The sequence below is a fragment of the Sipha flava genome, unplaced genomic scaffold, assembly GCF_003268045.1.
Source record: "Sipha flava isolate LNK unplaced genomic scaffold, YSA_version1 111_pilon_pilon, whole genome shotgun sequence".
In the NCBI taxonomy this organism is placed as follows: domain Eukaryota; kingdom Metazoa; phylum Arthropoda; class Insecta; order Hemiptera; family Aphididae; genus Sipha; species Sipha flava.
This window is the reverse complement of record NW_020271729.1, coordinates 1,680,398-1,693,291: the sequence shown is the minus strand read 5'-3', so window position 1 is coordinate 1,693,291 and position 12,894 is coordinate 1,680,398. Positions and strand designations below refer to the sequence as shown.

General features: G+C 30.8%; 1 protein-coding gene across 3 annotated transcripts in view; it reads right to left on the bottom strand.

Moving 5' to 3' along the window:
- Positions 1-553: 553 nt before the first annotated feature.
- The window catches only part of LOC112688686 (A-kinase anchor protein 9), a 54,020-nt gene continuing 41,679 nt past the window's right edge, over positions 554-12,894 (bottom strand). For all 3 annotated transcript variants that reach the window (XM_025562018.1, XM_025562010.1, XM_025562024.1), the window contains 14 exons: positions 9,746-9,805; positions 9,407-9,550; positions 8,830-9,093; positions 8,410-8,520; positions 6,276-6,892; positions 5,329-6,211; positions 5,168-5,266; positions 4,410-4,589; positions 4,252-4,350; positions 3,837-3,969; positions 3,734-3,756; positions 3,372-3,650; positions 2,233-2,367; positions 554-940 (listed from right to left, as the gene is read on the bottom strand). In XM_025562018.1, coding sequence (XP_025417803.1) covers positions 773-940; positions 2,233-2,367; positions 3,372-3,650; positions 3,734-3,756; positions 3,837-3,969; positions 4,252-4,350; positions 4,410-4,589; positions 5,168-5,266; positions 5,329-6,211; positions 6,276-6,892; positions 8,410-8,520; positions 8,830-9,093; positions 9,407-9,550; positions 9,746-9,805 — 3,195 coding nt within the window. In that variant the 3' untranslated portion in view covers positions 554-772. The remainder of the gene's footprint in view (positions 941-2,232; positions 2,368-3,371; positions 3,651-3,733; positions 3,757-3,836; positions 3,970-4,251; positions 4,351-4,409; positions 4,590-5,167; positions 5,267-5,328; positions 6,212-6,275; positions 6,893-8,409; positions 8,521-8,829; positions 9,094-9,406; positions 9,551-9,745; positions 9,806-12,894) is intronic.

The following is a 12,894-nucleotide window of genomic DNA, read 5'->3' as shown; positions in this document are numbered from 1 at the left end:
AATAATTAATAAATTAAAATAATTTAAAATACAAATAATCCATCAAAGTTGTTGGTAGAAATAAAAATAAAAATGCATACATAAAAAAATTCACTGACCACTGCACTGTTTTAATATTATTTAGCATAGAGGTTGTATTAATACGTTGATGGTTGTGACCATTTAATGCGTTGTCAGATTAACGATTGGATAATTTCAACGCTAATCGACACTTAGTCGCTAAAAATATTACAATCGCGTACTATTTCAACTTTTATATTTTAATATTGATTTTTTTTTTTTTTTTTTTTTCTAACAATTTTGTTAACCAATTAAATAAATGTGTAGGAAGCCAACTCAATGCATAAATCTTGGGAGCTAATTAAATACGTAAAAATAACGATTACCTGAGTTAGGGAGCCAATTCAATAGCTTCGGCTGTACACGCATACACAGCGACCCTAGTCATTCATTTACATATAGACAATAACAATATAATATTTAATAAATATAAGAAGCATTTTATTGTGTATTATTGATTTTCTAACATTATACGAAAACGGGAAAAAAATATAAAAAAAAATATAATTTCGTTTCACGTTTTATGTCCGTGTGTATAAAATATTAAAAGTTAAACAAAATACAAAATGTCGACGTGACCAACGGGTCGTTACATCATTATAAATATATGTATAGTATTATATGTACAAGTTGTATGTTACACCGAATAATGGTTTTGATTGAGTTTCGCAGTTAAATTGCTGAAGACTAGAGAAGTGACGGGCACGCGCGATCATATGACGAATGGATGGTGCACGGTGATGGGCGGCAGCGTGTCACCGTTGTCCTTTATCACGTTCATCGTTATCGTTAGTGGTTCCTGTAGATTGACAGGACACAACACGGCCGTTGAGCGTTTTGGACTCTCGATCCTCTGCACAAATTTCCCGTTCAGGAACAACTGCGAAAAACACAGTAGGCTATCAAAGTGCAATATTATTGATGATTTATACGCTGTGAACGTAATTACGTTTCATCTTTTCCAACTATACTTTTCGTGACCCGGTAAAATTTTACTTTAAACTTTTATTGGCACATTCTGTTTTTATCCTATCGATCTTAATTGTATTTCAATTTTAATTTATATATTAAAAAAAAAAAAAAATCACAAGAAGATATTATTACGAGAATAAGTTGCATTTATCATAACTGTCGATTCGATATTGTGCAATGTGTGACATTTAATTACAATACAACTGTTTCAACATCCTTGTACATGAAAAAATAATTTGAATTTTAGAATTTAGATTCGTGAAACGATGTCGTTGAACTTCTTGGGGTGCGGTTTACCGTGTTTCGTTCGATAATTTTCATTATATTACGGCATTTTCTCAATATATATTTTCACTCGGATCACACACATTATTCATATGAAATTTAATTTAAAAAAAACATAAAGAATTTGTTAACTATTTGAAATGTGATTTTTGTTTCCAATCATTAGAAATAACGTCGAATCATTTTTTCGTTTTTAACAAAAATTGAGCATCTACATCGCGTGATTCCTGAAAACCCAAGTTATGTTAACTGCAAACGGTGCAGTCAATCAGATTTTACATACGTAGACGATTGCAACAATATTAAATGCATGCAATCATAAGCGGTCATTGGGGGAGGTTATCCTCCCCCAAATATTTTAATAGCATCCCCAAAATCGAAACATTGTTAGAAATGTTATTCGTTGTTTTTATAATTATCTGTTCGATTTTTTGAAAATCATAAAATAAGAAATAATAAAAAACTATTTACAATATCATTAACAATACCAATTAGTTCGACTACTTGCGATAGAAGTTACAGTGCAATGAAAAAATAAAAACTTGGCTAAGGACATCGTTGGTTTATGATAAGTTCAGCGATCTTTCAATACTATATATTGAAACAGATGTATCGAAAAATATAAAAAGTGATCATATTTTGAATATCTTTGCTGATACAAATAGATATTTGTCATTAAAATAAAATATTAATTATTTTTAAATATACGTTATTTAGTGTTTTTTTAATACAATCTAAACATATCCATATTTTTAATAGTAATAAGTTTTACTTGTGTATGGGAAGGGGGTGTGGGAGTGAAGCCCCTGCAGGTTATTTTACATTGAATTATTATAACCTCCCTCCAAAAATTCAACCAAATGTCCGCCTATAAATGCAATGCAAGCCAACCGTACGTGTACAACGTCGACTCACCTCAAACGAGCCTATGGTGTTGGGTTGCGGCGATTTCCACGCCAGAATGATGCCGTCCGGTCCGATCTGCCTGACCACGTGCAGACCGATGGGGTTCTCCGGTCCGATAAGGCACAGGTATTTCCGGTCATCACTCTAAAACGAAATCGTTATCGTATCATACGTTCCCGTGTGCATCCAGACGATTTTTCGTCAGTTATACCAATAATAATAATAATAATAATCTCGCGTAGGAATTGGAAATCACACTCGCACAGGAGACGCTAAATGCGTGACGGTGCTAGGGTACGCACTACGCGCGTACGAACCGGTTGTGTAAACAAACGAATAAATAAACTCGTCTGACTGTCTAACTTTGAAGGTACGCGTATCCCGATCTAACCGAGAGATTCGTTTTAAGTGGGCGCGCGCGTGAATTCGATGATCGGACGGTGTACACGAAAAACACGTCGAAAATAAAAAAATAAAAATCGTTTACTCGCCGGTTTCGGAACAGAAATCATAAAACAAAACGGTTCCGATGACATACTATACAACCGTTATCGCAAAGTTGGCGCATTTTCGCCGCAGTGGTTGTTTACCGGTTTTTCGACTCCGTGTTCGTACCTGGGTATATCGTACGTACCAGTGGCGTATATAGGGGGGGGGGGGGGCTAGTAGGCTACAGCCCCCCCCCCAAATGTTTTAAAAACTTAAAAATTATATTAAACGTATGTTATAATTTAATAGTGCTTTATGCTTATTTAGAATTTGCATCCAACGTCGAATCGTTTTGGGACATTCTGTAAATGAAATGTAGATAAATACCTATTGTGTCTTGTTAGTAATTCTTAGATAGCAGTGGTAATTTAACTCTGTCCATAGTAGCCCCTCCCGAAAATATTTTCTGTATATGCCACTGATACGTACGTATCGTGCCCAATATCTCGCATTAAAACGTTTAGAAATAATAACAATCACGGTATTGGATGAGTCGGCGATATCGAAATAGTTCACATTGCACCAACGTTTATTATGCAACAATGTTTGTACGTACACCGATTGTGCGTGAAGTAGACGACCTTAGAATCGAACGATAAGTGCACCACAGAGGTATTACACATTTATTTTTTGCAATTTCTATTTTACGATACACTAACCTTTTCGTCCAGAGTACACTCGACATTACCACCGTTCAAATATTTCTCCACGGTCGTGCAATTGAAGTCGGGAGCGTATCGAATGGACGGTGTGGAACTGAGACCTTTTGTGAACTCTAATCGACGATTCCACTTGTCGTGTTCAGACAAGTGCAGCAGTTCGTCGGCTAACGTCATAATTATTTTGTTTTTTTCAACGTTTTTGGCTTCCAGCATGGCCGCTTGTTTGGTAAGGTGACAAACTGTTTCTTTTATCTTCAGAGGAACTGTATATTGTACCTAAACAAACCCATTATCGGTACTCAAGGCAAGTTCCGCCAAAAACAATAATATCGAATTCCGGGCTCGAGGTATATACTTACAGAGTTTTTAAAGTTTGTACAATCTGAAAAAAAGAACAAACAAATGACGGTTACACCCACAAGTTGCGTAAATTAAAAGATTTTAATTTAAAATGGTATATACCGTTGGTCGTGTCGGCTGGAAGTCGCGAGACATCGTGATTGCCGTTTGAGTCCAACGTGATGATTACATCGTTAAAGTTTTCCATGATTTTGTGTAAGAGTGGCTCGAAATGTTTGAAACAAGCGTCACACGTCTGAAACACCGTGCAATATTTTTATGATATAAGTTAGGTTTTTCATTATAATAATAGTGTCGCGACAGTAAATATATTATACACCATCACTTTATACTAGTTGTGTCACTATATCCAGTGTCATATTTTTTAAATTAAATGACTATGTGAAAAGGTTTCAAACAAAATATGAGTACAGTATGCATACAAACGAAACAATACTATGACTATCGATTTTCAAAATATAAACTCATAACGGTGTATTGATACTAAAAGTAACTCTTTATTATTTTTGAACTTTACTTTTAGTTGTTGAAGGTTTGATAACTGGAGCGATGTTATTGCGACGAGTTGATTTTGATCGTTGATTTGTTCCAAGTTCAATTTTCCAACATTGTTAGCCTGAAAAATGACATATAATAGCAATTTATATAATAAAGTAAAATTTCATATATTCATACATTTAAGTTTTGGCATTGTAGTTCCTCGGCAGCATTTTTGGATCCGTTGTATGACATGTGCCTTTCCATGCTATCAATTATTTCTTGTTTTCGAGACAATTCTTGGTTCAGTTCGACAGTTATATTCTCTTTGATTTCCTTTTCTTTTGTCAGTGCATTTCGTAAAAGTTTAACGTGTGCCTGGGGGAAGAAAAATCCTCTATAAAACTTATATGTAATGTATTTTATTTGAAAGTTCAACTGTAATTCAATTTTAGTACATTTATTAAAATTATATAACAAAAAATAAATTGTTATTGATTTACGAGTATTAAAAATGTACTAATTTATATTTCAGTTTTTATTATTTTATTAACAATTAAAAATTAAATTCTTAGATGTACAATAAACAGAAATTCATATTCATATACTCAACTAACATTATATTTTAATATATCCATAAACTACTCGTATAATGTTAAAATTCTTTCAAATAAAATAAAGACGAACATAACTGAAGTTTAGAAAAGATATATTTAACATTTATCTATCTTACTTTTAATTTTATATTGATGTAAAATCTAAATAAATCGTAATTTTGTTCTTACGAATTATTTGAATACAAATTTGCATTGTGTTTTCAATACAAATATCAAATAGTATAATATTTTTAATTTTGATTTTCGATGACTATTTATTACTTATTATGGTTTAATATGAGTATGATATAAAATTAATAAGGTGTGAGAAGTCAATTAATACAAGAACAAAGAGTTTACCTCAAGAGTTTCAACTTCTTCTTTAAGTTCTCCATTTGTAACGTCATATTCGTCAATTTGTTTCGACAATTTTAGTATAGTAGACTGGTAATTTTTGGCCTGTAAAAATATTATTTTTTAAGTAATATGTATATTAAATATAACTAATAAATAGTATTTACTTCAACATTATACTTCTCTTCAAGCTCTGCGTAAACAGACTGTTTAAAATTTATATCTTTCTGTAGATCTTTAAATTTCATTCTCTCGCAGTCCAATTGATTTCTAAGTACTGCATTTTCTGATTTAATTTGGCACACTTCGTTGACGAATTGTTCCATATCGTTTCTGAGTTGTGTTTCACGACGAACCCATGACTGTTTTTCTACGTCTTTAGATTGAAGTTTATGCACCAAATCTCGTACCTCAGTTTCGAGACCATGTATTCTATCTAAAAGTTCAGGTTCCCTATCCCTGGAATCGGCAGATAACCGCATTCTATTCTCCCGATCTAATAATTTCTTTTGTTTTTCTGCCAATTCCGAGTTTAACTCCTCAATTTGACGCTTATACCCTTCCTCAACATTGGCCAAAATGTTATCGGCTTGTTGTAATGTCTGTTGATAAACATTATCTTTGAACTCGAGATCTTGGATCCGTTTCTCCATTTCCATACGTTCTTTGGTCATGATCCGCAATTTCTCTAAATAATCTACATCCATCTTTGCAGATTCCTTATACTCAACGGTTTTCGTAGGTCTGGGTTTACGATAATGTTTACACACGATACGCCATATATTCCATAACACTACTGCTGGCCAGGCATTTTCCAAAATCTGTAGTTTACATTTGGTTTCCATTTCAGACTCTTCGAGCTCGAAATTCCGCTGCTCATATTTGTTGACCAATGCTTCCATCGAGGCTGCGTGTTTACGGGCTTCGCATTTCTTAGCGTCCACTTCAGATAATTCTTGGCGAAGTGCTTCGATTTCTTCAGCCTTGCTCACTAATTCGGATTGTAGTGTATTCTTTTTCTCAGCTAATGTCATATATTTATTTTCCAACCTAAAAATTAAAAATTGAATTGTTAAAAAGTCAAAAATAACACATTGTTAAAAAATTAACGTACTTCTGGCATCTAAGTCGGGTATCATTTTCTGCTTCTTCAAATTCGCACTTTTCTTCTTCTAACAATCGATTTTGTTCTTTTAGTTTATCTATAGTATTATATAAATTCTTTACTTCACTGGACAGTCTTGATTCTCTATCTATGGATGCTGTTAAAAGTTTCAATCTTTCGTCTTCCGTGCTCTCGTAAGCTTCGACTTTTCTCTTTAAAGTTCGCCAGTGTTCCTTGTAAAACGACAGTTCCTTAGCAAATCGATCGTCTACTAATGGGACTTTTCGTTCTTCGATTTTTTCACGAATTCTTGATAATTTTCTAAGCTCTTCGGTTAAATCGGTAGATAGGATATCTATCGTTTTTTCAATGGGACTCTCAGTTTGAGTTGCTTCTGATACGGTTTCCGAATAGATATCTTCTTCGAAAATACCACTTTCTTGAAGGCAATCTGGGTACGACGTCTGCTTATGGCGGTCATTTTGATTTACGTCTGTTAAACGGCACTCGAAATGCCTTATGAGTGCTAGTACTTGATTAATTGTCGATCTATCTTCTACGCAGTAACATATACTGTTGTACATCTCCATCAGTCGTTGTTTGATATTATCACATAGTCTTACATCCTAAAACACAATTAAAAAATTCAATTTGTACACAATTATGTGGATGTACTTGGATGTATTTCTAGCATAGCAAATATTAAACGTTAAACGAATAACAGTCTTTCATAACATACACAAACATATACACGCCCGTGCGTGTTTTACAGAAATGATAAATTATTACAGTATATATTATATAGTTAACCTTTACATTCTACGGATATTAGGTAAAGGAATGTTGTAGTGGAATGTCAAACATGCCCATCGAAACCCTCTCGGTTGCATCCCCCGGGGTTAAAATCGAAACCTGTCATAACCTCGCGCACGGGCATTATACCCGGACAGCCGCCGCCGCCATAGAAATCTAATTTTATTACCAGTACGACATACGGAAGCCAAGTGGCACTGAATCGAAAAACCAGTAAAAAATAGACACAACTATTAAACAGCAGTACGCGTATTTGATTTTCGAAAGACAGAACATTTCGAATCGGATCACGAACCGTCCAAAGTCTACAGAATGCTTGTCACACAAGGTTGTCACATAGTTCTATAATATACGCTCTAGGCGTGTTTCAATTTCGAGGTCTGGCCTTATTGTATTTAAAACATTCTATCCCGTACATGAATATATGTAGTATTTATAATTGTAATATTTTCTAGTAGGAGTGGTAACACACGTGAAGTCGAGAGGGTCCGTTGAGTCAACGGCACACCTATGGATTTCTATGACATAACGGCTGGAATAATATAAAATGGTAGCCAAATAAATGAATAACAATCACGTGAGAGTGATTTTGAATGTAATATAATATTACGTTAGTTGGAATATTATAAACAAAGAGCGGTGTGTGTTGAATACAAAATTTTACTCTGCAAGTAACAATAAGTAACAATAATATTTTTTTTGCCACTGTTTTTCATCCGTTTCAGCTATTATTTAGATCGTGCATTTATTTGACAATTATTTTGCTTGATATTTTTATTCACTTACTCATACACACATACTTTGTTTTGTTTGATGATATTGATAAAATAATTTCTTTACAAAAAAAACGTTAAAAATTTAATTTAGACATGTTTATTCGTGGTTTGCCACATTGATAAGTTCAATAATAACTTAAATGGTTATTTTATTGCGCAAAATTTGAGAGTATTATAGTTTCGTTATTATTTTAGCACTTGTACTAAAAATATTGATTGTAAAAACTCGTCCCCGCAGTACAATAGATTCAGGAAGCAATTTATGAGTTTTTATTCTCACAAATCCGGGTTGCCTTTTAAATGTCAACACCTTATTCTTACGATAAAGATAAACACTATTTCAGCCGGCATCACAAGGACAAAAAGATAATGGAACTGAAAGATCACTAGGTTTTAATAGACAATTGAAAAAAAAAACAGCAATTTTAAATTACTCTGTATTGCGCGCGCTATACTAGCATAACATGACCTTGTTTTTTTTTCTGATAAGGAATCATGTGACATTGTGCCTGCACGTTATGCACTAGGATTATTTACGTTTAGAAAGGGCTTACCAGTTCGTTTTCATGTTGGTCGCCGTCACTACAAAAATCGTCGCTGGTAGCTAATGACATAACACCGGAGTCGCTCATGTCTTCGGTGGTTTCACGGTTTTGACTTTTCAGCTGTACACAAAAACAATGGATTGGAATAAGTGCGAAAACGTTTTGCAACCATTCGGCGGGACGCATACATCATATTCAATTCAAAATAAATTATACAGAGCACGCGGTGAACGTTGAATGTATCGCATGAAATATGAATAAGATGAAAAATATTTTCACACGCGTAGTCCAGGATAAAGTAATGCGTTCGAATACTTACTTATTTAAACGTTTCAACGTCGTGCTACATGGAAATACTCGTAAAATAATTCGTGATTGATAACACCTACGATATACGACATGATATTTTAATTAAATTTGTAGTCTTACTTTAGTCGTTGTTTCAATATCTTCCAATTCTAAAAGTCTGAACTCAAGCAGTTCATTGTGTTCTGTCGTCTCTTTGAGTTGAGTTTGCAATTTGTCTATATCAGTCAAGAGGTCACAATTTATTTTAGACAATCGTTGGATTTCTCGTTTATCTTTGCGCAACGTTGATTCTTTGAGCTGTTGCACTTGCATGCAATTAAATGCGCGCAGCAATTCTGAATGTTTTTCAGATAGTAATGAATACATAGTTTCCAGGTCCACCATCTGAAAGTAAAATTATAGTAAAAACTCAAGTATACATTTACAAGACCTATTATTATAAATTTTTTTTTCTGTTTTTATTTTTTGAGATCTCAACGGCAGTACATAACCTCTCGTTTCGCTATATTATATGATGACTGACATCATTGCTTACATAAATAACATATTTTACACGTTCAGTATAATAAACAACAATTGTACTATCGGCTTATTATTTATTATACTTTATACTTGTTTATAATAAATAGATAAATTTAAAATTATATTTTTCACACGCCAGCAGTGTAGCCTATGTATTTTTTTTAACAATGTATACCTGAGGCAATTGATTTTCCTTGTTTAAGACGGTTGAATTCGCCGTGTTTCCTCCCACGCGGTTACTGACTTCTACGGATTTTTTCCGTACGTCTAAAACATCTTGGACGGTTGTTTTCGTTGAATTCGATAATACTTTTTGTACCTATAGATCAAATCAATTTTTTTTTTTTATTACGTCTGAAATATAGTAAATTCAATAGAGTGCACGACAGGAATATATTATACAGTAATTGGTTGTACGCAACTTCCAAGTGAACGAGTAGAAAATTTCGTGAATCGTAAAACCATACCAGGGTTTCTAATAATAATTAGAGGTTATATGAAATTATAAAATTACCTTAGCGTTAGTGATTCGGTCAGTAGGTTTTGGTGAGTCTGTTTCTGAGGAGGCGCCATTCTAATTTTTGATTCATAGAAAAAAAAAAGAAAAAAATAGTCATAAATATAGATAGACAACATGTTTTTTTCATAAGCTGAAATTTCTTGTTCAATTAAAATAATTAGAGTAAACTTTAATAACGATAAATTGTAAACTCCAAAACAGTGAGCAACAGCAAACTGAATGATAAAGTTTTCTTAGACTATATTTAAAAATATAGTATTATAAACATAAATTAGTATACAGCTAAATTCATATTAAATTAACTATAGTATATACAAATGTGATGGTTTATGCATATAATAAAATATTATAATATATTTAAAAATCAATAAGTACGTAAGTATCTACCAAGAATAAATAAGCCTAAAGAAATACATGTATTTTAGATCTTCAAATGACTGTTTTTTTTTCGTAATATAATTAATTCAAATCACGAACTATTAGGTATATATATATAAATTATTATTTGTTTTTAAAAAAAAATTACAAGCCATTATATAGTATTTTATTAATATGTCGTTTATATAACTGCTACGATAAAAAATTGAAATTAATAAGTAGTCAACATTGCTTTTATTATGTGGTTAGAAAATGAAAAAATGTGTTCGAGCACTAATGATTTGGAAAGTACTGTTTGCCTTTTTTTTCAAACCTGGAGAATTACTATTATTAAATAAAGATATGCAACTAATCTAGTAGTTAATACTAATACAAGTATACCTAATAACAAATAATCAAATAAATAAATAATCTCCTATAGATGTATAATAAGAAATTCATTGAATGTGTTATACGTTTATGTAACATTCAATTAAAAACAATCAATAGAAATTAATTGGCGCTATATCTAACCAAACGGCCACTTATTGGAACAATACTACATTTTAGTGCTTTCATTCAAAATTCAAAGTCTGGATGCTATCATTATATATATTATTATATATTATTTTTTCTAATTTTATTTTCAATCAAATGAATCTATAAAATATATGTTTTTATTTAATCGTTAAAAAAAGTATGTTTACATCATTTTATTCATTAGTCGGTACTTAATGTTTGTTACAATAATTAATATATATTTATATTTTATTTAAAAACAATACTGTTTCAAATTTAACAGATTTAACAAATTATAGTTAATAGTTAAAACAAATAAATATATTGAAGGAGGTGTCCATTTTTTAAAATATTCGTTCCACTAAAAAAAATCTAAAATTTTGGTTTTTATTTAGCATTAATTATTTATTTCGTTATAAAAATGAACCTATCAATAATTTATTCATTAAATTAATATTAAAAATTCATTATTTATTTGCTTGCTTCAATAATCGAATTATTGCTAATAGGATAGTTAGCAGTAATTATTAACTTTCAAAAATCAAAATTATTATTGCGAAAAGCATCTACTTTTACTCGATGGTTCTCTTGCTGTATTATTTCCAGCAAGTATGTTCATGTACTTTCTATTAATACTGATAATTTATCAATCAGTAGTTAATATAATTACAATTAATAAATTTATAGCATTTCTAAAAATCTATAACTATACGAATCTTATAAGATTAATAAAAAAAAAAATTAACGATTGCTATAATTTTTAACTTAAAAATTCTATAACATAATTCTTATATCACAATTATTGCCATATACATATTAAAATATGTAGAAATATAGAACATAAAATAAAATTCAATAATACATCATCACAAATTTATAATTTAATTACTAAAAGTGATATTTTGGAATTCCAACATTTAATTTTCCGATTAAATATACTGAAATAATATACATGTACAAAGTTCCCTTCATATACTTGCATTTTAGACTAATTTTGTTGAGTAAAATCAAATAAATATATTTAAATTTTGTTTTAAATTGTATCGATTTTTAAAATTTTAAATTCTAATGTATAATTTTAAGATCATAATAAAAATAGAAAATACACCAAATAATACTAACAATAATAATAATACGTTTTGTTAATGATTATATAATATAATATTATGGGTGAATTGTTTAACATATGTATAAGTAATTGCTTCACTACAATCATAAAAAAAAAAAACAATGTAATATTAATTAAAATATTAATATCATCCCGTAAAATGAAAATTTCAGAATATCAGAACAAGGAAGTCAATATAAACAATGTTCTATTAGAAAGGTTCGCCGTATAACAGATCTACAGCTATGCAGCCGATATTGAGAACTAATAATAATACTGAAAAGTCCCGTACCTATACCAACCCGTCATTACGGTATATCCATGGTTAAAAACAATATCGGAAATAATGATATGATTATGAATACCGTTTTGGTCGAGCATCACGAATCCATCATCTTTCTGACAGTCGTGTTCACGTTAAAGGCAACACTATAATATAATATTAATTTCCCTCGTTTTATTTTTCATCATTATGACGATCGTATTCGTGTTGGCGGGGGCTGACTGCAAGCACACTGCTCAGGGAGAAAGCATTCCGAAAGATATTTTTAATAATAGTATAACATCCGTTACGCGTATTAAACATTTTACGATGCATATATTCACGAGTACATCAGTCATGAAACATCAAACAAGCCGTTAGCGAACATTAGTAGGCAACACTAAAGTATGAAATTTGAACGTGACAAAGGCTCTTGGATAAGAGCTGTTAGTTCGATTTAAGTTTTGTTCAGTTAGAGTACAGTATTATTTTTCAATATAAAATCGTAGCGAAAATAAAATTTAAATTTTTACATACTACATTATAATTTTTTTTTTTTATTATTATTATTATTACTATTATTATTATTAATATTTTTATTATAACAGCCATTATTATATTAGCATTTATTTCGAATTATATTTACACTAATTTTTAACCACATTTAATGCACGTTGTGTTTAATTAATTATATTGATACAAGTACATGTAGTTTAGAAAATAAGTACCTAATTGATTAATTATTTAAATAAATTAAGAAAAATTAAAATTCTCAAAAATGTTACATAGTTTCCTTTTTAATACAATTATATGTTATCTAAGTGGATGGTAAAAATGATGATTGTGTATTTGTTATTAATTTATTGATTTCTCAAACACATTAACATACTTTCAAAA